Consider the following 27,468-nt stretch of genomic DNA (forward strand, 5'->3'; position numbering starts at 1 on the left):
CCCTGCTGGCCTGGTCACCCACAACTGCCCTCCCCTGCTGGCCTGGTCACCCCTAACTGCCCTCCCCTGCTGGCCTGATCACTCACAACTGTCCTCCCCTGCCAGCCATCTTGTGGCATCCATCTTGTGATGACATGGGCGCGGCCATCTTGTGACCACATGGGGGTGGCCATCTTATATGAGGGTGTGATGGTCAATTTGCATTTTACCTCTTTATTTTATAGGATGAATGGGTCAACAATGAGATCAAAAAAGAAATTAAAAACTTCCTGGAAACAAATGAAAATGAACACAAAATCACCCAAAACCTATGGGACAGGGCAAAAGCAATCCTGAGAGGGAAGTTCATAGCACTACAGGCCTACCTCAAGAAACGAGAAAAAGGACTAATAAACTACCTAACCTTCCTACAACTAAATGAATTAGGAAGAGAATAGCAAGAAAAGCCCAGAGGAAGTAGAAGGAAGGAAGTAATAAAGATCAGAGTGGAAATAAATGATATAGAGACTAAAACAACAAACAAAAACAGTACAAAAGATCAATAATTCCAAGAGCTGGTTCTTTGAAAAGATAAAAAGATTGAAGAACCCCTAACCAGACTCATCAAGAAACAAAGAGAGAGGATCCAAAGAAATAAAATCAGAAATGAAAGAGGCAATATAACCACGAATACCAGAGAAATACAAAGGATTGTAAGCAAATACTGTGAACAACTATATGCCAACAAACTGGACAACTTGGGTGAAATGGACAAATTCCTAGAAAAATACAAACTTCCAAAACTCAAGCAGGCAGAATCAGAATACCTTAGGTAGGCCAATAACAACTGATGAAATCGAAGCATCGATTTAAAAACTTCCAGCAAACAAAAGTCCTGGACCAGATGGATTTATAGGCGAATTTTACCAAACATTCAAAGAAGAACTAACACCCATCATTCTCAAACTATTGCCAAAAATTCAAGAGGAAGGAACACTTTCAAGCTCTTTTAACAAAGCCAGCATTAACCTAATTCCAAACCCAGATAAAGATACTACAAAGAAAGAAAATTACAGGCCAAGAGCCCTGATAAACACAGAAGCTAAAATCCTCAGCAAAATAGTGGCAAATTGGATCCAGCAATATATTCAAAAGATCAAACACCATGATCAAGTAGGATTTATTCCAGGGATGCAAGGCTGGTACAATATTTACAAATCAATAAATGTGATAAATAATATAAACAAATTGAAAGATAAAAACCACATGATCATATCAATAAATGCAGAAAAAGCATTAGACAAAATCCAGCACCCTTCTTTGATAAAAACTCTCAGCAAAGTGGGAATAGAGGGACAATACCTCAACATAATAAAGGCCATATATGACAAACCTACAGCCAACATAATACTCAACGGGCAAAACCCAAAAGTGTTTCCCTTAAGAACAGGAACAAGACAAGTATGTCTGCTTTCACCACTCTTATTCAACATAGTACTGGAATTCCTAGCCACAGCAATCAGACAAGAAGAAGAGAAAAAAGGCATCCAAATTGGAAAGGAGAAAGTAAAACTGTTATTACTCGCAGATGACATCATACTGTACATAGAAAACTCTAAAGACTCCACCAGGAAACTACTAGACTTAATAAATGAATTTGGCAATGTAGCAGGATACAAAATCAAAATTCACATCGATGGCATTTTTCTACACCAATAATGAACTCTCAGAAAGAGAAACTAAAAAAGCAATCTCATTTAGCATTGCAACAACAACAACAAAATAAGATACCTAGGAATAAACTTAACCAAGGAGGTAAAAGACCTGTACTTGGAAAATAATAGGACATTGAAAAAAGAAACAGAGGAAGATACAAACACATGGAAGCGTATACCATGTTCATGGATTGGAAGAATTAACATCATTAAAATGTCTATACTACCCAAAGCAATCTACAGATTCAATATAATCCCTATTAAAATACCAATGGCAGCCTGGCTGGTGTGGTTGAGTGTTGTCCTATGAACCAGGAGGTCAGGGTTCAATTCCCGTTTTGGGCACATGCCCACTTTCGGGCTAGATCCCCAGTGTGGGGCATGTAAGCGGCAGCCAATCAATGATTATTTCTCATCATTGATGTTTCTATCTCTCTCTTTCTCCCTCTCCCTTCCTCTCTGAAATAAAAATATATTAAAAATTACAATGGCATATTTCACAGAGCTAGAATTATATATAATGATCAAGTAGCAGTTATCCTAGGAATGCAAGGTTGGTTTAACATCTGAAAGTCAATAATGTAATACATCATATTAACAAAATAAAAAATAAAAAAACCACACAATCGTCTTAAGAGATACAGAAATGCATTTGACAGTACCCAATACTCTTTCATGTGTGAGTGTGTGTACACACAAATAGAGGTGATAGTTAAAATGTATGGGGTTTCTTTTTGAAGTGATGAAAATACTCTAAAACTGACTGTGGTGATGGTTGCACATCTGTATGAATATATTAAAAACCACTAAATTGTACACTTCATTATTTTAAAAATTTTATTTCATTTTTTCCATCACCTTTTATCTCCTCTCTGCCCTCTACCACTTCCACCTATACCCTTCCATCTCATGATCACCACACTATTGTCCATGTTCTCTCTCTCTTTTTTTTTTTTTTTGCTCAATCCCTCCACCATTCCAACCCTCTGCCCTAACCATCCAGAGCTGTCTGCCGACTATGTATCTATGAGTCTGTCTCTATTTTGCTTAATAGTTTAATTTGTTCATTAAATTCCACATATGAGTGAAGTCACATGGTACTTGTCTTTCTCTGACTGGCTTATTTCACTTTGCATAATGTTCTCTAGGTCCATCCATGCTGTCACAAAGGGTAAAACTTTCTTCCTTTTTATGGCAGGGTAGTATTTCATTGTATAAATGTACCACAGCTTTTTTATCTATTCATCTACTAAAGGACACTTGGACTGCTTCTAAATCTAGGCTAATGTAAGTAACACTGCAATGAACACAGGGGTACATATATTCTTTCTAATTAGTGATTTGGGGTTTCTTCAGATAAATTCCCAGAAGAGAAATCCCTGGGTCATAAGGCAGTTCCATTTTTAATTTTTTGAGGTAACTCCTTACTGCTTTCCACAGTGGCTGCACCAATCTGCATTGCTACAAACAGTGCAAAGGTTCCCTTTTCTCCACATCCTTGCCAACACTTGCTTTTTGTTGATATTGATGGTAGCCATTCTGACAGGTGTGAGGTGATATCGTATTGTAGTTTTAATTTGCATTTCTTTGATGATTATAACAATGATAATTTTTTATGTCTATTGGTCATCTATATGTCCTCTTTGGAGAAATGTTTATTCATATCCTTTGCCCATTTTTAATTGGATTGTTTATTGGTGTTGAGTTTTATAAGTACTACATACATTTTGAATATTAACCCCTTCTCAGATTTATCATTGGCAAGTATGTTTTCCCATTCTATAGTTTGTCTTTTCATTTTGTTGATGGTTTCCTTTTCTGTGTAAAAACTCTGTAGTTTAATGTAGTCCCATTTGTTTATGTTTTCTTTTGTTTCCCTTGCCTGAGGAAAAAATATTGCTATAAGAAATATCCGAGATTTTACTACCTATGTTTTCTTATAGCATTTTTACGGTTTTGAGTCTAACATTTAAGTCTTTAATACATTTTGAGTTTATTCTTGTATATGATGTAAGAACATAGTCTAGTTCCTTTTTCTTTTGCATGTATCTCTCCAATTTTCCCAACACCATTTATTGAATTGACTATCTTTAATCCATTGTATATTTTTGCCTCCTTTGTCAAATATTAATTGACTATAAAGGTGTGGATTTATTTCTGGACTCTCAATTCTATTCCATTGATTTATATGTCTGTTTTGTGCCAGTACCATGCTGTTTTGCTAAATTGTACACTTTAAATGGGTAAATTGTATGGTATGTGGATTATACCTCAATAAAGCTATTATTAAAAACTAGAGGCCCAACGTGTGATTGAAATCATGCGAGGAGGCACCCTGCCTCCCACCGTGCGAGGAGGCATCCCGTGGGCCACCGCGGGAGTCAGGCCTGACTGGAGCCATGGGCGGCTGGGTCCTGTGCCTGACTTCCACCCCAGGACCCCCCTACCCCCTGCCTGTATCCGCTCTGGGATGCTGGAGCCTCTGTGCCAGCTCGGGCAGGCCCCCCTGAGTCTGTCTCCGTCTCCGCTCCAGGCCTTACCTGCGCACGCAACCTCCTCCTGTCTGGTCGTGACCTGTTATGGCATCCCAGCCTAATTTGAATATCACCTCTTTATATGTATAGATACCAACAAAAGTGAGCTATAGATGCATAGTGGTTGTACCTTAGACATGGCCTGTGCTCTCCATCTGCTACAGTCCCCACCACTGCCTATTACGGCCCAGCACTGAAGCTAAGCATCAGGTGATATTTTTTTTTGTTTTTTATTTTTTCAGGTGACATTTCAGCATAGCACTCCCCAGGCATGTTCCTCGCACCCTGCTTGTTTTTCTCTTTACTTTGAACCTGTCCCACCTCAGAGGCAACTAATTTTGTGACCCAGGTGGTAAGACAGTCAGTGGATGCAAACAGATAAACAGACTTGCAGAAAGTCATGGCTGGACATGTCCTGCAGAGACTGAGGTGACATAGTTTGATTTCTGACTAGGCCACAAACTTACTGTACAACCATGGGCAAGTACCCTGGCTGTATTTCTGAAAGGAGATTTAGGGAATAGGTCTCTGTGAAGGTTAATTATGGTTTTAGCCTTCCCTGGAATTAGAAAGCTTGTTCCATGCTGTTGCCAGTCTGTTAGGGCTCACCTCTGGGAACAGGGCAACAATAAGGCCACTGTGGGCATCAGGACAGCAGGTGACTAACGGCCAGGATAAGGTCCTAACCTGTCCGCCCTCACTGTACTATCTGCACTACTCCCACCACATGCCAGACACTGAATCAACCTGGCCCCTTTCGAGTTCAGCAGGAAGTTTCATTTGGTGCTGTGTAATTGGGGCACTCCTTACACACCTGGCAGTCAGCCCTTAACAAAGGGAAAGCTGGTCTTAGGTTCAGAATATTCCAATGGCAATAAAAGAGCTGCAATTGATGACACTGCTTTGGTGTCATCACTGTATTTTTGTTTTTGGCTGCCTGCATTTATGTAAGTAAGAATTTCCTTTTAAAGAAAGTTAGGTTTTCATGATTGCATAACTCAATATACAGATATGCAGGTATTGAGAATATTGGTGTGTGTTTTTCATCCTTTCACTCTTTGCTATAACTGCAGGGCTATTTTTTTAAAAAAATGATTTAAACTACCAAAATGCTCTACATGGAGAAAATGGCTGAGTATAAAAGGCTGCACAGAAATAACATGGGAAAACACTTAGGATAAAATAATTGAAAAAGTGGAATGCTAAATTCTTCTATGCCATGGACAAAGATGTCACATTTGTAGGAATAGGGAGAGGATTGAGAAAGGAATGTGGAAAAAACATAAAAAGCTAATACATCTTTTAAAAGCAACTTTATGGTTGTTGTAGTGGTGCTTATGTAATCTTATGATATTTTAATCCTAATAAAGATTTACTAAAAGGAAGCCATTGGCTAACTAATAGTGTGGGTAATTTGTGGAGATGAAATAAAAATCACAAAGGTAGCAGACAAATGACTGAAGTTGCACAACAATGAATCAGAGAATCTAGAGACCTTGCAAACTACAGCTGACAGTGCCAACCTTTGAAATAATCAAATCAGGAAGCCTATGGCCACCCAATGATAGAGACGGGCCCCCACTCACCATGGCACTGCCCCTGGCCTCTTGGTAGGCCACCTTGACGATGTCAGTGGTGCTGGTGTTGAGGAAGAAGTAGCCGGAACCTTCTCTGATATGCAGCTCTGCCTGCAAGGAGGGTCAGTCTAAGAGGCCAGGACTGCCACGCCAATGGGCCACATCTAGGTGGCAAGGCAGCAGGAAAGGGGCTGTACCTGTACTCCAGGGTGGTTGTAGATGGTCACCTCTTCCGGACTCACCCTCACATCCTCTACCAAGATGAGTTCTATAGAGGCCGACACAGGCACAAGAGGGTCCTGCTGAAAGGGCAAGACCAACACCATCATATCCAGGAAGCAACAGGCCAACCCCGTGAGCCCACAGGCCTTCCACCCACCCTTGCCCCTGGGGAAGAGTAGGACCAGAGGCCCCAGGTTCCGGTATCATTTGTTATGTCTAGGACACAAGTCCTGATGAATCCATTGTGTGAGCCCAGCTCAGAGGCCATGTCCCTTTGAGGCATCTCATAATCCTGCCAAGGCAAGTGCCCCATCCTACCTTCCAGGTTCCACATGGTGGACAATTCACAAACATCCAGGAAAGCAGGGGGCACACAGCAACCGGCCAGCTGTAGTGCCATGTATGACATGTGTACTGGGCAAACAGCAAAGACCCTGACCAGCCTAAACATGGGAGTACTGCACAGGTGTCCTCAAGGTGCTCACAAGAGGACAAGCTTGGCTTACACCCCTTGGGCCATGTGCATATTTAAGTATCTTTCTTTCCTGCCACGTCATTCCAGGGAGACTGCTGGATCTGACCTGGCTTTGACCCACATATACTCACACATTTGAGCACCTACTCTGTGCCAAGCACTGCACTAGGCACTGTGTTAGGCACTAGAGGGACAGCAGCTACCCTCAGGGAGATGATTCTAATGCAAGGATTAGAGAAAAAGAATGACAGAAAGATGTGATTGTGGTGGGGGCTGAAGGGACCATGACAGGTCTGAGAGGGAGAGACTCTCAGGTGTGCCTCTCAGATGAACAGAGACACAGAAAGTGAAGGTATGAATGATGTAAATAAATTGCAAAAAGCCCACAGGGCAGAGTGTAAGTGCAAAGGCCTTGAAGGGGGATCTGCTTAGATGTTTATAGTCCAGAAGGAGGCCCATGAGGCCAACAGCTGAGATGTTAGTGAAATGACTGAGAACCTAAGCCATCAGGGTCAGGTACCAGTATGCTCCTCAGGGCTACCTTCCTCCAAGCTAGCCTCTTAGTGCTGCTCCCATTGGTGTCACACCCTCTTCAAGTGTCCCTGCTCCCCAATACCCCAGTTCCTCGTCCTAGCATTCAGAGTCCCTCAGAGTCAGACACACCTTCCCTCCACAGTCATTACCTGCTGCCTCCACCCCATTCACAATCCAATCTGACTGCCACCCTCTTCCATGATGGGGTGGGTGTCATCCAGGCAGTGCCATTCTGGGGGAACCCTTCCCACTCACCTTATAGGTGCCCACCTGCCACCCACTGCAGCACCTCTGCCTGGGCCCCCATGAGAGGCTGGGTGGAGAGGTGTGGTCCAGTGGATGGCCACATGTGTATGCAGACAGGGTGTCAGTGCATGTGTGGAGGCTGCACTAGGAGAGCAGGAAGCATGAGGGGCTCTAGGACCTGGGGCAACAGCGGCTGCTCTGTGGGGAGAGTGGCTGCGCTGTGGGGATATTTTAGGTGGGACTAAAAGAACAGGAGGTTCCTGGGAGAGAAGAATAAAAGGAAGGAGGAAATGGAATTCCAGGGAACAGAACTGAGGGTTCAAAGGCATATAGAGGCAGGGGGCAGGGGCTGTAAGTCAGGTCAATCAGGGAGAAGAGTGTGGATGGGCAAGCCCTGGCTGAGGATGAGGACGGCTCCTGCCCTTAAGTCTGCGGGCTCCCAAAGCCATGTCCTGGAGCCGAAAGGGGGCACTGGTTCCCTTCAGTCCCCTGAGTGCAGGTCATGCAAGGTGGGGGAGACTGGAGGCGGGAGGCCAGCAAGGAGGCTCACCAATTCAGGTGAGTGTACCTTACCTGATTCAGGGAGAAGGGCAGTGAACTGAGGGGTGTGGCCCAGTGCAGGGGCTCAGGACACTACAACTGAAGAGAATGCAGGAGGAGCAGAAGACCCCACCCCCAATGTGCCCTGGGAGTTACCAGCTGCTTCACGCTGGCTGCGAGGAGGTGGGACTGCTGGTAGCCAGTCACGGTAGCAGAAATGGCTGTGGTTCCCGATGCCTTGTGAACCGAAATGGCCTGCAAACCTGAGTCCAAGAAGAGAAAAACCCATGTCTTTTTTTTTTTTTTTGCCCCACTGCTGCCTGTGAAACAGACCCTCCCTCCTTCTGATTTGCAGTTTTAAATCTTCCAGTCCTAAAGGTAGATGTGAGTTTGTTGAAACTTTATGTATCATAATGGTTGACATAGCAAGGTTCCATGAAGCAGTTTAGATGAGCTGGAGATGTTCAACTCCCAGCTGCTGGGGCCAGGCCAACCTGCTGTATAGCCTAGGACGTGGGGGTCACCTGCAACAGGCTCTGAACCTGCTCTCTATCTCTCAAACAAGGTCATAGGTTTAAAGGAGAGTGGTAAGCCCACAATGCTCCCTAAGTTTCCATCTTAGATAAAAGGGTGTCCCAGATAACAGCTCCCAACAGCCGCTAGCACTCCTCAGACACCTCTTGTCTGTAGGGTTTCACTGCTCTCTGTCTTCCTGTCCTGGGCCTGCAGGCTCACCACCCCAGCTCACCATGCAACTTCTGGCCACTCCCATCATCCCGGGACACCAGCTGCATGGGCAGGTCAAGCTCGATGCTGGCCAGCAATGGCCTCGTCGACTCCCACTGGATGCTCAGAGAGCTGAAGTTACTGAACTGGCGGCCCTGCTGGTCATAGACAGCCAAGTCCAGGAGGGGGTTGCGGTGGCTGGAGACTGGAACCTGCAAGAAGCCAAGGTCAGGTGCTGTGACCATACCCAGATCACAATGGGCACACTGTTCAGAGTAAGCATTGAGGACCCATAGCAGCACAGCCACTCCTGGTGTTCCAGGAACCCAGCAGACTGCCTTATGGGCTCATTAGGGTCCTGGTGAGCAACTCGGGGCAAGTCACTAACCAGTCCTCATTACTGCCCAGTGATCAAGGTGCCCACAGCCTTGGCCTCTTACTCTAGCTCATGATTCTCAACGAGGGCAAAGGGGCTTTGACGACATCTAAAAGCATTTTTATTATAAACTGCAGGGGGTGCAAACAGTATCTAGTGGGTAGAGGTCAAGGGTACTGCTGTATACCCTACAGTACACTGGTCAGCACCATGAGGAGAAAAAATCTGGTCCAAAACATCAATAGTGCCAAGGTTGGGAGACTGCCACAGACCTCCCATCCCAGCCAGGCTGCTGTCCCACCCCTCTGCCCTCACCTTTCCAAATCCTTGCTGCTTCCTCCCTGCCCCCATACACCTCTGCTCTCCAGGATGTGTCCCTTAGTAGTTTAACAGGAATGCCAATTCCAGCTCCAAAAAGCTCTTGCAAAGCTCCTTGCTCCTAAAATATCTCAGAGACGTGGGAGCTGTCACCCACATATCAAGGGTGAGGAAGCAGAGTCCCCAAGAATAGAAGGAGCAAAGCAACTCAGTGGCTGAGTGGCACACCTACAGGATTCAGTTCCAAACCCTGAATTCTACCATCTACCCTCACCTCTCTGGCCCTTATGGTTAGGAGTGACCATGTCATTTACTTTGGCCAGTGACAAGTGACTTGAGACAATTCCAGGAGACAGAAGACTTAATAGCCAGAACATGATCTGCCATGGTCTCCTTGTCTCCACAATGCCACCTGGCCATACTCAACTTGGCGATGCTCACATCTAAGTCTTGGAAGGAAGATCACAATGACACACAGTAGGGTCCCCAGCCCGCCCAGATGCACAGGTAGTGTGAGTAAGAGTATGCCTGTGCTGTGTGAAGCCAGTGGGACTTGGGGCTGCTTGTCGTTGTAGCCTCGCCTCATCTGCCCTAACTATTATAGCCCTCAAACTCCCCACCACGCATGGCTGCTCCCCAAGTCTTAGGTCGTTTTCCCCAAACACTGAACCAAAGCAAGTTGCAAATTGTAAATGCAAATCAGCACAATCACCTGAGAATGCAAAGGGTTTTATAAGTATCTGGACACAAACTGGGAGCCATGACTATGGGCAGAGACAAGGGGCATGTGCTGGGTGCCCCATTTCTCCCTCCAGATGCAAACCTGGGTGAAACACTACTATTCCTCCCTCCCTCCTGCTCTCCCAGGGAAGGACATTAATACTGTATGTCAAGCATGCTTGCATGTTTACTGGATCCTTCCCATGGCCATTTCAGGCACGATATAATCCCTAACTTACAGATGGGGAAGCTGAGGCTCAGAGACATCAGTAACTTGCCCAAGGTCACACAGGGTTAGGGGTGGAACTGCTGGTCTGATCTGAAAGCCCATGGGCCTCCTCGGACAGTGTGCAGCTTCTCTCTGGCTCGAGAGTGAGGCTCCGATGGCTACTCAGTCTCCTGGCGTGCAGCTGCAGTGACCAGAACTTGGATGACCTGAACGAAGTGCCAGCGTCAGGCCAGAGTGTGGTTCCATTGTCATTCCAACCAGTCAGCTCTGTTCTAGTGTCTGGCCTTGCCAATAATTTACTCTGCAAATGTGTCTTGGGTAGCCTTTGGCTTTAGAGAAGTGTAAAATTAAATTGATACTGCACCCAGGATATATGGCAGGGATACAGCTTTCTCAAGGTCCCCTAGTGACACCATAAATCACAGGGTCCCTGCCTAATCAGCTCTCAGCACCAGAACCCCAGCACTGATGACCACACGGCAATTCCATGTTCAAGGTCTACTGCTTCCTGATGATTGAGGTCTACAGCACATGCAAGCTAATGCAGAGCCATGCCCTGCTGCCTGGCCAGCATCCTTCAGTCAAGAGAGACAACCCTGGGCTGACCCAGAGGTCACACACTATGGACGGCCTGAACCTGCTCCCTGGACGAGGAGCCAGCATTTAAGGACAGGGAAGCTGCACATAATCTGATTGGTTTTTGTTTTGAAAATGAGGTTTGGCTAGCCTGGGGTTGAATGGGCTGGAGCTGAGCAAGCAGGCCGTCCTGTGCGGTCCTGCTCCCGAGGCTGGCACCATCCACTGTACCCTTTCCTCGGGAGTGTCTCCACTGGGATTCTTGAGGTGTCTACACAGCCAGAGTCATGGACAGAAGGCCACTGGGACACAAGCAGTGAGTTCTTTGCCATGCTCATGCGCCCGCCACATTTACTGAGCTCCTGCCATGAGCCAGGCTCCCCTAGAGGCTCACAGAGGAGAGAAGAAACATTGTACAGTGTGCTCAGTGGTGTTCAGTGCTGGCTGAGGGAAGGGACCTGGATATGGAATGTGGAGGGTGAAACTTCAGATAAGGTCTGAAGGCCGAGGAAGGCCCCACTGAGGAGGTAATGTGTGAATGAAGAACTAAAGGAGGCAAAAGAGGAAAGCATGGGGTGGGAGGGGAGAGAATTCGAACCAGAGGGCATGGCAAGTTCGAGACCCACACAGGATCATTGCTCACAGGTGACAGGGCTTCCAGCAAGGATGGAGTGGGCAGCAGAGAGAGACGTGGCCTTGCCTCAGTGAGTGGGATGCCACTGGCAGGGTTGAAGTGGAGAACAAGGAAAAAGCCTAACAGGTACCAGACTGAACCCCTTTCTCCAACAATGACTCTGGGAGGCCAGTCACCCCCAATCACTCGGAGGAGACCAGCCATATCCGGGGTAGGGTTGGGCCCTAACTCTCGGCCTGTGGACGCGAGTGCTGTCCAGCTCCAAGCCTCACACAGTGGACCCAGCAGGCCAGGTTTTCCCAAAGAGTCCGGACTTATTGCAATTTTAGTCTTTTAGGGCATAATTTGCTAAATGCATAAAAGTTATTTAAAATGTAAAACTTTCAGGACATTCATTCTCAATAGTTCCCAAAGTCTGGGAAATAAAAATGTTTCTGTTTGGGAAAGATGGTCATCAGCTCCATGCCACAAACACCCAGGCCTGAGCTAGGGGGTGACACTGGCTTCTCGGGGCTCTGAGCCTGCTCTCCTCACTTGTCAAGAGGGCACAAAGGTGGGACAATCCTCGCCCAGTCCCCGCTAGCTCTGAGGCGGAGCACAGAGTCCTCACTTTTAATGATGCCTCAGGACACCGTTATGGGATCAGCATCAGGGCTGGAGGAGCTCACACACCACGTGTCTCAGAGCTGGGTGACTAGTAAAGCCCAAGAGAAGGCAGAAGCCCACCCACCGATGCCAGAGCAGTGGAAGGAAAAGTTGAACTAAATATGTAGAGTCATGTGCTAGATGGTGGAATTGTTCCCAAATCCCAGACACTGGAGTCTGGTGCTTTCCCTGGAACTTCGACCAAATACAAAGCAGCTCTGTCCTCCATCCAGCAAGGAGCTAACTCCCAAATTTCGAAGGCTGCCAGGGTGGGAGAGGCTGCTGATATAAACTGCTTCAGAAAGGTTCCCATAGGTGCAAAGAGGACAGGCACTGAGTGTTCTCTGGAGAACTGCGGAGAGTGGAGAGGGTTCCCCGATGCCACAGAAGCAGAGGGCAGCTAGATCAAGACCGGGCTGGGAGAAGAGAAGCAGCTCCAGGGGCCACTGGGGAGGCACTGAGCTTGGAGCTGGGCAGATCTACGCTCTGCCTTTGGGACCTTGCCCATCTCTGAGCCTCGTGGACAAACCTGTGAAGGGGCTGCAAGGACCCTGGGGTCATAGACAATCCTGGTGACAGGCAATGAGGCACAGAGGTGAAAGTTCTTAGCACAGATGACTTGTGTGATTATCATGTGAGCACAGGGACACCAAGACCCTGGTCTGGCCTCAAGGCCTTTGTACTGCTGTTCTATCCGCCCAGGGTACCCTTATCTCAGCTCTTTTCAGCCAAGGGCCTGAGTGGGATGTGCTCTCTGCTCCCGGGCCTTTCCTGGCTCCATCTGAAGGGGCCTCCACCAGTAGCTGTCTCGCACCCTACTTTACTTCCCCCACAGCACTTCCCACCTTCTCACCCATCCTGTCACCTCTGTGGGGAAGGTGCCTCACCTGTCCTGATTGCCCTATATCCAAGACATGGAACTGTGCCTGGGCACAGAGGAGGTGCTCAACAAACAAATGTCAAGGAATGAGTGAAAAGAAGCCTAGTGCCCGCCTCTGAGGAGGGCTGGGGCCAGCTGCAGGTTCACACACCTGAACCTGCACAGCAGGACTTCCAAGCTCTCTGTCCAGTCATCTGGCCTCTGAGCGCCTCAGGGGTAGAGGGTTGGTTGGCTGCAACCCCAAGGGGACCAGACCTTTGGGTTTCACCTCACCTCCCTGCTGTTCTTCTCTCTGACCACGTTTTCAGCACAGTCCCTGGAGAACACTGCAGCTGGGCCCTGTCCTTGGCAGCCCTTCCTCTGACCACACACACTGCCCGCGGACAACAAGCCCTGCCTTATCATCCTCAAGTCACAGAAAAAAAAGATTTTTACAAACTGCCAAGTGCTGTGCAGAGAGAAGCAGCTGCTCCAGGTGCCAGAGGCTCCACCTTCGCCGGTGCTGCCACTAGCAGCTGGGCCTGCTGAGTCTTATCACCTCTCTAGGTCTTGGGAACCCCCAAAGGTAACATTCAGGCAAAAGTGCCCACCATGCAGGGCCAGCTGAGTGTAGAGATGTGCTGTGCACTGAACCGCTACAATCCCCAAGCAGTGCCCACTCACCACCTGCTTGTTCTGCTGCAGCAGCGGACAGGACAAGCCCAGCTGGGGGCTGGCGTAGACAGGCGTCAGGGTGACCCTGGAGGGTGTGGCGCACACAAACTTCACCACAGCAGGCTCCAGCGCAGGGAAGGGGTTGGTGATGCTGGGCTTGTTCCCCACTGAGAGGGCAATGACCTGGCAGAGCACAAGGAGCAGTCAGACATCCCCAAGTTTGAGGCTCGGCTCCACTGTGCGCCTCACCTTGCCACCCAGCTCCATGGGACTCAGTGTGCTTTTCTGCAGAATGGGAATGATAATGACATGTACATCATGGGGGACGGGGAGGGGTGGGTACAAAAGTCCAGTGACATAGGCATGGGAGATTGGAGCCACTAGTGCCCTCTACAGACATCAGCCAGAACCACTGCCCAGGAAAGAGGTGGATTGGTGGCACCACGTGGCTTCCCAGCATCCTATGAAAACCCCAGGTTGCATGAACAAATTCCCAAGTCTGGGTTGTTAAATGAAGAGTCCATCCTGACTTGAAAACATTCATCACAACGAGGTACAGGTGTGAGAGGACGTGTGCTACCGGACTGAGACCTGTGCGGGGACCAGAAAAGAGAGTGGTCCTGATCCCCTAATGACACATACACTCTGTAGGAAGGCATGGTCTGGTCCAGAGCCTCTCACCCTTCCTGACCTTTGGGCAGGACAAAGGGCAGTTTCCACGCTGACCCGCAGGGTTTCTGCCTACAGCCTGGCCTGACACCCCAAGAAAGTAATACACAGACCAGTAGAGTGGGCAAGCTGCCCTCGATCCACGTAATTCCAACCCTCAGGGGTTCCAGTGACAGACACATTTTGTTCAGTCTACCCAGTCTCCTAATTTCTTGGTTTTCAACATTAAAAAGAAAATGAAAATTGCCTGGCTAGTGTGGCTCAGTGGTTGAGCTTCAATCCATGAACCAGGAGGTCATGGTTCAATTCCAGGTCAGGGTGCATGACTGGGTTATGGCTCAATCCCCAGTGGGAGGCGTGCAGGAGGCAGCCGATCAATGATTCTCTCTCATCATTGATGTTTCTATCTCTCCCTCTCTCTTCTCTCTGAAATCAATAAAGACATATTAAAATAAATAATAATAATAAATAAAAATGAAGAGATTTCACAGAAAAAAGTATTGGGATTCCCAGATTATCGTGAAATACCAAAAAGATCTGACAAATGTGGCCCTGCGACTTCACTCTTTACAAGACCTGCCTGCCCCTGGAGGCATCTGACAGTGCCCCTGATCTTAGCTCAGGCCTGATTTGGTAGTGGGGAGTGTTGAAGCCTGGAGAGAGAAGAGGTCACCAGGTTGTTGAAATGGAGCCAGGACTGACTAGCTCTATCAAAGCCAGAGTGTATAGGAAGGGGGTCCCAACCGCATACCCTGCTAGATCTGCTTGCATTCACTACATTCTACCTCACTGATCCTCATCTGTCTGTGAGATGGGTATAGCAGCAGCAGCTATCTCTCAGGTATAGCAACAGAGCCTTCTGCTCTGTATGTGAGATGGATATAGCAGCAGAGCTGGGTATAGAACTGACTGAACAGTTTGATCACAGCCATTTTGATTAAATAAAATGATGCTGTGAATACAGCAGGGTCCTCCCTCTGGACAAGGTGATCTGGGGGCGGCTGTCCTCTCACCTGTTCGCCCAAGGCCTGGCAAGTCACGAGGATCCAATGTTGCTGGTAATTACGGGAGGCAGGGGGCCCAAGGAGAGCCAGACTGATGCTGTGAGTGTCCTCGGAGGTGACATTTCGGAAGAACTTGGACGGCTCCAGGACCCAGGGCCTGGGACCTCCTTCGAACAGCATCTCCTGTGAGGAGCCAAGGGTCACCAAGGCAACAGAGGAGGGGTTCACAGCCTGTGGGAGCAAAAAGAAGAGTCAGTGCCTTCCTCTGAGAGGCACGTGTAGAGGCCTGCCCTGCCCTGTGGAGGCCACACAGCCCCGCTCCTGGTGCTCATCGGCAGCACTGCCCGTGCTGTTGGTGCAAACGTGCTCTGAGGGGAATTCTGTCCTCCTCTCTGATACTGCTGGGGTGAAGGGAGCATAAATTGATCTGCTTCTTTTGTAAAACAATCCGGTAAAGGCCTTGAAAATACTCACTGTCCTTGACACAGGAACTTCCCGTCTGGAATCTAACCTAAGGACAGTCTAGGAAGGAGGGAAATGAGCTCATGCAGAGAGGCTCACACATAGCCATTTCCTACTGCAGATGCCCAGCGCGGGGCTGCGTGAGTGCTTGGTGCATCCACAAGGTGTACAATCCTAGCTGGGCTGCAGGAGTGCCTCGTGCATCGCGATGGGGCCTGTGTGGGTCCCTAAGGCAGAGCTGGGTATGGAACTGACTGAACAGTTTGATCACAGCCATCTTGTTTTAAAAAGCATGAAACAATTCTAAACAGAAACACACCAGACGACCAGGGGAAACACAGACTGGTGTCATTGAGGGCATAATTCAGAGTGGTTTGTTTCCTCACTTCTTTCTCCACTGCATTTCTTGCACTTCCTTCAACGTGTCCATGAGCTTTGGGGAACAAGCCTTTCTGCCGTTTTGCTCCCAGCACCTAGAACAGTGCCTGGCACAGAGTAGGTGTTCAATTATTTGTTAAGTGAAAGAGTGAATATTAAGTCCTCAAAGTACCCAATCTACAAAGAATAAATTAAAGTAATTTTTTACAAAAAGCTCTCATCTGCTCTCCCGGCCTAGGGTGACCGTGTGTTGCGGGCCCCAGGGGTTCCTTCAGGGATAGTGGCAGTGCTGAGAATCTGTGGAAAGGATGTCATTCCCATATCACAGCGGGTTTGCTCCACATGAGGACACTTCCCTCTACAGACATAGCTGGGGTGTGAGGAAGCAGGGAGTCCTGAGGGCCCTGCAGCCCTGCTCTTCTGCCCCCTGCCTGGGCTGCTGAGCTCCTGCTCCAGGGGATCCACAGGGTTAGCACCCAGTCCTGACTTGTGAGCCTGCTTCCCTGCTAGTCACTACAGTCTGCCCTCCGAGAGCTGCCAGGTATTCCTTCCGAAAACACAGACCATGCCCTGTCTGCATTAAATGGTTCCATAGTGCCGGCCGCCCTGGGAAGAAAGGCTGAGCTAGCATTTTACCCTAGGATTCAGGCTCTCCCAGCCTGGCCTCGCCTATCTCTCTCGAGTCCCACCTTCAGACTAGTCTGTCCCCAGGCTATCCTGCGCCCCCTGCCCACTCCTTCCTCTAAAAAGCTCCTGCTTCCTCCCTCACCAGGTGACCCTCAACCTGCCAGGTAGGTGGCTCATTCTTTGGTTCCTGCTTCGAGTGTTGCTCAATCATATTGGGAGGAAAGGATTTGTTTGGGTATCTATCTCCTGATCAGGCTGTGGGCTCATTAAGAGGAGGGAAATATGTGTCTGTTTCCTTCTGTATTCACAGCATGATCTCAACCACATGAGAAATAAAATATCATATAGGAAAAATTAAAATATTAAAAAAAACAAGAATGTACAGCCACACTGTGATATTTTTCAGCCATCTGATTGATACAAGTCCAAAAGTTTGACGCTCTAGCAAGCACACTGCTGGTGGGTAGATAACAGTGTACTCTTCCAAAATTAGTTCATTTTGACCCAACACACATGCCTCCCACTGCAGTGTGCCAGCCTCTGCCCTGCCCCCTGTCTGCGGTGTCTGACGACCATGCAGAGCCTGACTTCTCTCAGCTCCGTCCATGCTCTCACCCCTGGGCTATGTCCAGATCTGCCAACAGCCTATAGTCCTTGCAGGTACAGGCTAATAACCACTCAGCTGTCCCCCACAGTCCTGGACCCAGAGCAGTGCCCCAACCAGATGCCACCTAAGGTGGAAACAAACTCCCACCTGAGTGGCAGCTTTATATGCACACACCCTCAAGGATGGGGTAGGGCTAGTGGCTAAAGTGATGATCTGCTGAGGCCTATAGGTGCAGGCTCGCCTAGTTGGCTTTTCACAGTATACCCTTAGCAAAAAAAAGGGTATTACTTTTCAATGAGAATTCTCTCCTTTTGAATTACTTTTCGCAATATGAACACTTTTCTGGGTTTATCAGCCAACAACTCCCCATGCATCCCCTCCCTGCACACGTGCACAGGTCTGCTCAAACGTCACCTCCTCAGAGAGGCCTTCCCTAACCCCATCCAAAGCAGGACCTCCCAACACTTGTTACTTCCTTCCCTTATCACTACCTACCATCACTTTCTATGTTTATTGTCCATCTGCTTCTCTGTCCCCACAACGGGAACAACACTGCCACTTGCTCAGTCTCTCATGCTGTAAAATGAGCATGAGAAGAGCTCCTGCCTTGCAGGGTTATTGCAGCTTCAAGGGAGTGGGAATGAACACATCCAGCACAAGCTCAGTTAACAGTCTTTGCTATTATCACTGTCATTAGTATGAACTGTCATCCCATTTTACAGATGGAAAACATGAATCCTGGCAAAGAAATTTACCCAAGTTTACCCAGCTATTCTGGCTTCAGATGCCCTGCTCTTGCCCATGTCTCAATGCCACAGTCCGCAAAACTCTGCTGTGGGTAAAGCAGGCCACTGCAGACGTCACCAAAGGAAGTTTTCATGACCAACCCAAAGGGAAAGGTTGTGCAAAGGAACCAGATGCCCTATAACCAACAGCCAGAGAACTAGGAATTATCACTTTCGCACGGAATTCCATTCTCATTCGGCATAAAAGTGTCACAGAAATCTATGCCAGGGAGATAGGTCAATAACCAACACCACTAATGAGGGACACTCAGAAACCGTACAGGCTCCTTAGTACACATCAAAGTGCAGATATTAAAACAGGCAAAGCCAGGGACTCGAGTGCCCATGTAGCTAGAGCGAGGTCTCCACCCTGGGCCTCCTTTTCTTGTTTTGCAAAACAAGAAGATGGGTCTGGCCATCAAGAGGCCCTTAGTGCTGGAAGTATATGTTTCTAGGAGATATAACAGATGCACTTTTTTGTAGGGAAATCACAGCTGGTGTAGGATCAAGAGGCAGAAGGCCAGGGACAGGGCAGAGGGAGATTCAGGCCCCAGGCACCTGGCTGGCCCAGGGTGATGCATTCAATCTATGCTGACGGACAGAAGGAAGAAGCAGGTGGGCTCTCCAGACCCAGCACTTGGAGGCTTCACAAGAGTGATGTGCAGGTGGGACAGACCCTCCATGTACAATATCATGTCATTTGCAAATAATGACAGTTTTACTTCTTCTTTTCCAATTTGGATGCCTTTTATTTCTTCTTCTTGTCTTGGCTAGCACTTCCAGTACTTGTTGAATAGGAGTGGGGAAAGTTGGCATCCCTGTCTTGTTCCTGTTCTTAGGGGAAATGGTTTTAGTTTATGCCCATTAAGTATGATGTTGGCTGTAGGTTTGTCTTATATGGCCTTTATCATGTTGAGATATGCTCCCTCTATTCCCACATTGCTGAGAGTTTTTATCAAAAATGGGTGTTGGATTTTGTCAAATGCTTTCTCTGTGTCTATTGATATGATCATGAGATTTTTGTCTTTCAGTTTATTTATGTGCTGTATCATGTTTATTGATCTGCAGATATTGTACCAGCCTTGTATCCCTGAAATAAATCCCACTTGGTCAGGGTGTATGATTGTTTAATATATTGTTAGATACGATTTGCTAAGATTTTGTTGAGGATTTTGGCATCTATGTGCATCAGGAATATTGGCCTTTAATTCTCTTTCTTTGTTGTGTCCTTATCTGGTTTGGGAATTATGATAATGCTGGCCTCATAAAAAGAGTTTGGAAGTGTACCTTCCTTTTGGATTTTCTGAAATAGTTTGAGGAGTATAGGTGTTAGTTCTTCTTTGAATGTTTGGTAAAACTTCCCTGTGAAGCTGTCTGGACCTGGGCTTTTGTTTGCTGGGAGTTTTTTTTTTTTATTACTGCTTCTATTTCATCAGCTGTTACTGGCTTATTCAGATTTTCTGATTCCTCCTGATTCAGTTTTTGGAGATACATTTTTTCTAGAAATTTGTCTATTTCATCCACATTGTCCAGCTTATTGGCATACAGTTGTTCATAGTATTTTCTTACAATCATTTGTATTTCTGTGGTGTCAGTGGTTACTTCTCCGTTTTGTTTCTGATTTTATTTATTTGGGTCCTCTCTGTTTCTTGATGAGTCTGGCTAACGGTTTATCAATTTTGTTTATCCTTTCAAAAAACCAGCCCTTGGTTTCATTGACTTTTTATTTTTTTGTATTGTTTTTTAGTCTCTATGTTATTTATTTCTGCTCTAATCTTTATTATTTCCTTCCTTCTACTTACTCTGGGCTTTTCTTGTTGTTCTCTTTCTAGTTCTTTAAGTTGTAGGGTCAAATAGTTTTTTGCTTATTTTTCTTGTGGGTTGTTTTTTTTTTTTTGAGGTATGCCTGTAGTACTATGGATTTCCCTCACAGGATTGCTTTTGCTGTGTCCCAGAGATTTGGGGTTGTTGTGTGTTCTGTTTAATTTGTTTCCAGAAGTTTTTTTTATTTCTTTTTTGATCTTGTTGGCAACCCATTCATTGTTTAATAACATGCTACTTAGCCTCCTTGTGTTTGAATGTTTGGGGTGTTTTTACTGTAGTTGATTTCTAATTTCATTCCACTGTGATCTGAGAAGATGCCTGATATGATTTTTGTCTTCTTGAACTTGTAGAGACTTGTTTTGTGTCCTAACATGTGGTCTATCTTAGTGAATGATCCATATGCACTTGAGAAGAATGTATATTCTGCAGCTTTGGAGTGAAATGTTCCATAAATGCCAATTAAATCCATCTGATGCAGTGTATCCTTTAGAGTCACTGTTTCCTTGTTAAGTTTTTGTCTGGAAGATCTATCCAGTGAAGTCAGAGGGGTGTTAAAGTCCCCTACTGTGACTGTATTGTTGTCCATCTCTCCATTAACGTCCTCTAGAATTTTTTTTTTAAATATATTTAGGTGTTCCTGTATTGGGTGCATATATGTTTAACAAGGTTATATCCTCTTGTTGGATCATTCCCTTTAGTATTATGTAGTGACCTTTGTTGTCTCTTATGATGGCCTTCATTTTAAAGTCTATTTTGTTGGATATGAGTATTGCTACTCCAGCTTTTTTTTTTCCATTTGCATGGAAAAATTTTCCCATCCCTTCACTCTCATCCTGTGTGTGTCTTTTGTTCTGAGGTGGGTCTCTTATACACAGCATATGGTTGGGTCATGTTTTTGTATCCATTTAGCTACCCTACGCCTTTTGATTGGAGCATTTAATCCATTTTCATTTAGGCTTATTACTGACAGGTACTTATTTATTGCCATTTTAATTCTGTATGGCTAGGGTTCTCTGCTTCTTCTTCTCATTATAGCAGTCCTTTTGCATTTCTTGTAATGCTGGCTTGGTGGAGATGCACTCCTTTAGCCTTTTTTTTTTTTTTCTGGGAAGCTCTTTGTTTGACCATCTATTTTGAATGATAGCCTTGCTGGATATAATAGTCTTGGTCTCAGATCTTGCTTTCCATTACCTTGAGTACTTCATGCCATTCCCTTCTGGCCTATAGAGTTTCTGTTGAGAAATCAGGTGTCAGCCTTATGGGAGCTCCTTTGAGGTAACAGTTTTCTTTTCTCTTGCTGCCTTTAAGATTCTTTCTTTGTCTTTAATTATTGGCATTTTAATTTTGATATGTTTGGGCATGGGCCTGTTTGGGTTCTTCTTGCTTGGGGTTCTCTGTGCCTCCTGAAGTTGTGCTACTTTTTCCTTAACCAGGTTATGGAAGTTTTCTGCCATTATTTCTTCAAACATGTTCTCTATTCCTTTCTCTCTTTCTGCTTCTTCTGGCACACCTGCTACTCTAATATTGTTACATTTTACGTTGTCCCACAGTTCCCTTAAGCTGTGCTACTGTTTTTGTTTTTTCTTTTTGGTTCTCTGATTGAGTGATATTTTCAAATCTGTCTTGTAATTCACTGATTCGATCCTCAGCTTCCCCTAATCTGCTGTGTATTCCTTCCAATGCATTCTTTATTTGTGTTATATCATTCTTTATCTCACACTATTGTTTTTTCATAGTTATTATATTTTTTTTATGCTGTTGAACATCTTTACCATCATTACGCTGAACTCTGTTTCAGATAAAATTCTTACTCTGCTTCATTTATCTCTTCTTCTGGAGAATTCTCTTGTTCTTTCATTTGGGGGTTGCTTTTTTGTGTCCTCATTTTGGCTGTTTCTTTGGGTTTATGACTCTGTATTAGGTACATCCTCTACACCTCTCTCTCAAATCTCTAGTGTTAAAGGCTGTTTTTGACTACTTAGGTGAGGCAAAGACTCAAAGCCTCCAGAGATCACCTTTGCCTACAGACTGATAGGATTGGGACTTGAATTGCCCCCCCAGGCAATTGTCCTCAGGTGTAGTGAGTTTTTTTCAACAGGGTGGGGCAGTAGCTTCTGCCTGAAGGCTAATTGTTATTTTTAATCTCTTAAGTAGCTCAGGGCAAGGTGTTTTCCAATAGGGTGTGTCACCTGTCTTCCCCCCAGGCAGGCAAATGTCTATGTGGGAAAGATGTCCTCTGCTGGGTGAGTGAATGACTCAGCCCAGGAAACATGGGGTGTCTGCCTTCTTAGCTCTATCCCTTGAGTCCCCATTCCTGGCTTCTGCTCTCACAGCTCCAATCCACTTCACCCTCCCTCTGCTGGAGCACAAGGTGGGTGGCTCCATAGGGAATTTTGTGTGTTGGCCCTTTAAGAGGGTGCCTGAATTTTCAGCTGTCACTCCCTGGCAGACAGCACCCTGCTGCTTTTCACAGCCAGATGTTATGTGGGTACCCTTCTCAGTTCTGGTGCTCTCCTGGAGGGCCCAGCTTGTGGATTAGATGCCAGAATTCTCAGTGGCAATCCCCCACAGCTGAGATATCTCTCCGGGACTTCAGTTGCTGTCTGTGGGCGCCCAGCCAGCCCTTTTGTGCCTCCACCCCTCCTACCAGTCTCTATGGGGTCTCCACTTTCCGTCCTCAGATATCAGGGTTCTCTCCTACAAGTTTTCCATTGATTATTCAGGAAGTTTTTCTGTGTTTTAGTTGTAATTCCAGTTTGTTCCTGGGAGCATGTCCGTGCAGCATCCACTTACTCTGCCACCATTTTTAATCTCTCAGGACAGACCCTCTACATTCCTGCAGCAGACAAGGGCTAAGGAGTGACTGGGATGTTAACTGCAGAGGGAGTCAGGTCACTGGCAAGCATGAGCCCCACCATGATCCTAGCATAGAGAGAAGATACCATGTAAGTTGGAGGGGGAGGGCAAGCAGTGCAAACAAGATCTGAAATGGATCTTTCTTCTGCGGATCAGATGGGGAGAGTCCTTACACTGTGCCTCCAGGGCACACACATTCCCCTACCCCACCAGTAGTGCTGGTCATGTGTGAACCTGACTGTCATTCCCAGACCTTCACCAACTGCCCACTGCAAGATGAGAACATCCAGCTCCTAAATGGATTTCAAAAACCTCCTGTTCTGACCCACCACAGTCTCTAATCTCACTCCAAGATATACTACACTACTTCTGGTGCCCCCACCAGCCACACTTCCTGCCTCCCTGTCCTCCTTCTATTTCTGTGTTCATCAGTGACCTGTCCTCCTGGGGACTCTTCATTATCTCTACTATGTTCACTGCAATGATCTGAGTGTCTGTCTTCCCCATACACTGGCAGCCTCCCCGGCACAGACTGTGAGATTTCTCCCTAGAGCTCTGTCTCCCCAGCCTGGGCCTGTACCTGCCAAGTGCCCAGCAACTGTCTGCAAAGTAAAATGATGGATGGACCAGCAAACACAGGCTGTAGCAATGACTGCTGCCTTCCCAGTTTCCATACTCCTCTCTTCCTTAGAGAAAGAACCCCATTTTATTAGCGTAGTAAATATCCCAGCTAAAATATGTCCCTAGGTGTGACCAACAGATTAAGTCTTGGCCAGTGAGACATGGGTGGAAACTGCTGCTTTAAACTTCTGACAAGGCTCCTACAGGAAATGAACTCAGCTGAGAGGGAGCTCTTCCCCTTCTGGCTACGTGGAATGCAGACAGGATGGCTGGAGCTTCAGTAGCCAACTTTAGACCATGAGGCAACCTTGAAGATGAAAGCCACATACTAGTATGATGAAGTAGAGACAGAAACCTGGGTCCCTGATGACTCTGGAGCTGCCACACTAGCTCTGTGTGAACAAGAAATAAATTCTCTATTGGTTAGGCCACTGTTATTTGGGTTTTGTTACCTGATCTTAACTGATATGAAGGCATAAGATAGATAAAAGGAGAAGAGACCCATATTCTTCTTCTATTATTTGTCTAGTCAGGAAGCCGCCTTGATTGGGGACATGCCTACCTTATCTCTACCTTTAATCCCATGTTGGGACAGTGAGTTCAGTTGTGGGCCTCTGATGTTCTAGCTCAATACCCCAGTAATCAGACCATCCAGTCATCTGGAGAAGCACTCATGAGGGCCATATAGAACCTCACAGGAGGGTCCTGGCAGAACACCCCGCCTAGTGGCAGGCTGTGGCCAGCTATAGAGGACCGTGGGGGGCTGTGGAGGGCTATGAGCAGCTATGGTGGGCTGTGGCAGGCTGTGGCGGGCTGTGGGCAGCTATGACAGGCTATGGGGAGCTGTGGGCGGCTATGGCAGGCTGTGGCAGGACTTCCTCGAGAATGACCACTGCCATCTTAGGAATTTCTGTTCTCTTCAGCTTTGCTCTCGAAGCCCTCTCACCTCATCCAGTGCCCTCATCAGGGAGGGAAGTTTGACCTCCTAATTTTAAACTGCCAGCCTCCCTTGCCCCATGCTTTTTATAATCTCACACTTTTCTCCTAGTAAAACATCTGTAAGGATCTGCTATTTTAGGTCTCAGGGTCAGGAGATCTTGAGTTCAGTCCTGCATGGTTAACCCTGAACACATTTTCCCTACTTGTTCATTTTAAATAAAACAACCCTTCTCAAATAATTAAAACAGAACCACTCCTCTTCTGGATATGAATGAAGGTGAAGGAAACAAAACACTAACTTGAAAAGATTTCTGCACCCCCATGTTCACTGCAGCATTATTTACAATAGCTAAGACATAAAAACAACCTAAGTATCCACTGATGAATGAGTGGATAAAGAAAATATGCTACATATATACAATGGAATATTATTCAGCCATAAAAAAAATCCTGCCATTTGCAACAACATGCACAGACCGTGAGGGCATTATTCTGTGACATAAGTCAGACAGAAAAGACATATAGTATATGATATCACTTATATTTGGAATAAAAAACAAATGAACAACTCATAGATACAGAACACACATTGATGATTGCAAGGGTGAGAAAGGATTTGGAGGAGAAATGCCTAAAGGAAATCTAAACATACAAACTTCCAGTATAAAATAAATTAGTTCTAGGGATGTAATGTACAGCATGGTGATGATAGTTAACAATACTGTTTGCATATTTTATTTTTTAATCCTCACTTGAGGATATTTTTTTCTTCATTGATTTTTAGAAAGAGGAGAACGGAGGGGAAGAGAGAGAGAGAGACACATCACATCAATTGGTTGCCTCCCGTACATGCCCTGGCCAGGGCTGGGGATCAAATCCATAACCGAGGTACAAGCCCTTGACCAGGAATCGAACCTACAACCCTTAGTTCCATGGGCTGACACTCTAACCACTGAGCAAAACCAGCCAGGGCTGTATTACATGCTTTTTAAGCTGCTAATAAAGTAGAGCTTAAAAGTTCTCATCACAAGAAAAAAATATTTAACTATGGGTGGTGATGGATGGCAACTAGACTTACTTGGGTGACCATTTCCTGATATATACAAACATTAAATCATTATGTTGCACATAATGCAATGTTATAGGTCAATTATATATACACTGTTATATGTCAATTATACCTCAATTTTTTAAAAAGCTGTCTGTGTTATATCAGGCACTATTTCCAGGGCCAGGGGCTCTGAGATGAAAGATTCTGATGTTACTGAGCTTGCTTTAATGAGTAAGAGTCAGAAACCCAGGTGACCAGAGCTGTCCCAGAGGTTGATGGTGAGTGTCAGGGAATGCAAGCACTGGCTGGGCCTTCAGCCATCCCCTGAAAAAGGAGCCAACTTACCTTCTCTGGGCCTCCTGTGTGAGAAGCACAGTTCAAAGTAAGAAATAGATACATGCACCATCCTGCTTCATAGTAGCTATTGTGTGAAGCCTTCTTTTTTATTCGTATTTTAATTATTAACCCTCATTGGGCACTCCCTACCTCCCAGGCACCGTTTTAAGCCGATTTTGCACATAACTCAGTTAATTCTCACCACAACCCTATGAAGTGGGTACTACATTAGCCCATTTTTACAGGCAGGGAAACTGAGGCCCAGAGAAATTAACCCTTTGTGTGCCATTAGCATCTATAGACACAAGCGAGATAAAAGCATTTTTGGATGCATGGCAGTTAACTGGTTAAATTAGCCAAAGCCCGTGGTCGGCAAACCGTGGCTCACGAGCCACATGCGGCTCTTTGGCCCCTTGAGTGCGGCTGTTCCACAAAATACCACGTGCGGGCGCGCACGTACAGTGTGATTGAAACTTCGTGGCCCATGCGCAGAAGTCGGTATTTTGTGTAAGAGCTGGTATTTTGTGAAAGAGCCACACTCAAGGGCCCAAAGAGCCACATGTGGCTCGCGAGCCACGGTTTGCCAAGCCGCAGTTTGCTGACCACTGGCCAAAGCCACAGAACTGGTGTCGGACCTGGATCCAAACTCAGGATTGGTGTCAACCCTGAGACAGTGTGCTGTGACCTCAAGTGCTGTAACTGCCACAGATGGACAAAGGGGGACTCAGATGCTTGATGGTTACCTGACAGGCAGGGGGAAAATCCAAACCTGTCCCAGATTCCTGAGGCCTCAGAATTAGCACTCACAAGCCAGGGCCGCTGTCCCCATTCGAGGGTTCTGTGGAGACCCTGCAGGGTAACTCTGGAGATCACTAGAATCACCCCCTCTGTCTTAATCCCTGGAGGCCCAGAGAGGGTAACATTTCATCTGCATGGGTATCAGGAATCACTAAGCACTGCTCTTCTACATACTTCATTTCAGCCTGAAACTCAAAGAAAGAGATCGCTGCTCTAAAAGCTATTCTGAATCATCAGGGCTTTAACACAAATTCACCAGAACAAATGAATAATTCCCATCATGGAAGCAGGTGGAGTGCAGGGGCCCCAGGCTCACCTTGAGGGGCAGGTAGGCAACAATGGTGATGCGGGCACTCAGGTGGATGTGGCCATGTTTGTAGCTCACCAGAAGCACAGTGTGCCCCTGGGCCTCGGCTCTTACGCTGACACCGCTGCAGTACTCAGACCCTGGCTTCAGCCGCCCTGCAAGAAGAGAGCCAGGTAGTCACTCTGAATTTGCCTTTGTTGAAAGACCACACGGGCAGACAGTCCTTTCATCCTGGGCTAGACACACAACCTAATTTTCTAACGTAAAATTATAATTCCCATACCAAACAGTACAATCGTCAGAAACAGACAGTTCACAATGACCCCTCCACACCCCCCCCCATAAACTGAGCACACCCTGTACCCAGGACTGGGATCAAGAAACGTGACCTGTACCCTGGAATCTCCCACGGACCCTTCGGGTCACTAGCTCCTCCCCAAAGGAGAACCACTGTACTTCTGCTGGCTTCTCTATCTACACTAATAAAAGAGAAACATGGTAATTGGCGTACGACCGCTACCCTTTTCATTGGCTAATCAGTGAGTATATGCAAATTAACTGTCAGCCAAGATGGCGGCTGGCAGCCAGGCACTGAAGCGAGCAGGGAGGCTTGCTTGCTGCAGA

The 27,468-nt window shown here is 46.5% G+C and overlaps 1 protein-coding gene across 4 annotated transcripts in view; it reads right to left on the reverse strand.

Annotated features, from left to right (window-relative positions):
- The window catches only part of NUP210 (nucleoporin 210kDa), a 120,105-nt gene that overhangs the window by 39,950 nt on the left and 52,687 nt on the right, over window positions 1-27,468 (reverse strand). For 2 of the 4 annotated variants that reach the window (XM_014533634.1, XM_005886616.2), the window contains exons 14-20: window positions 26,854-26,999; window positions 15,263-15,484; window positions 13,590-13,763; window positions 8,571-8,760; window positions 7,979-8,085; window positions 6,003-6,107; window positions 5,815-5,916 (exon numbers count right to left, since the gene is read on the reverse strand). In XM_014533634.1, the coding sequence (XP_014389120.1) occupies window positions 5,815-5,916; window positions 6,003-6,107; window positions 7,979-8,085; window positions 8,571-8,760; window positions 13,590-13,763; window positions 15,263-15,484; window positions 26,854-26,999 (1,046 nt within the window). The remainder of the gene's footprint in view (window positions 1-5,814; window positions 5,917-6,002; window positions 6,108-7,978; window positions 8,086-8,570; window positions 8,761-13,589; window positions 13,764-15,262; window positions 15,485-26,853; window positions 27,000-27,468) is intronic. The other 2 variants (XM_014533633.1, XM_005886617.2) reach the window with 2 other exon arrangements.

Source organism: Myotis brandtii, unplaced genomic scaffold (assembly GCF_000412655.1).
Source record: "Myotis brandtii unplaced genomic scaffold, ASM41265v1 scaffold995, whole genome shotgun sequence".
Lineage (NCBI taxonomy): Eukaryota > Metazoa > Chordata > Mammalia > Chiroptera > Vespertilionidae > Myotis > Myotis brandtii.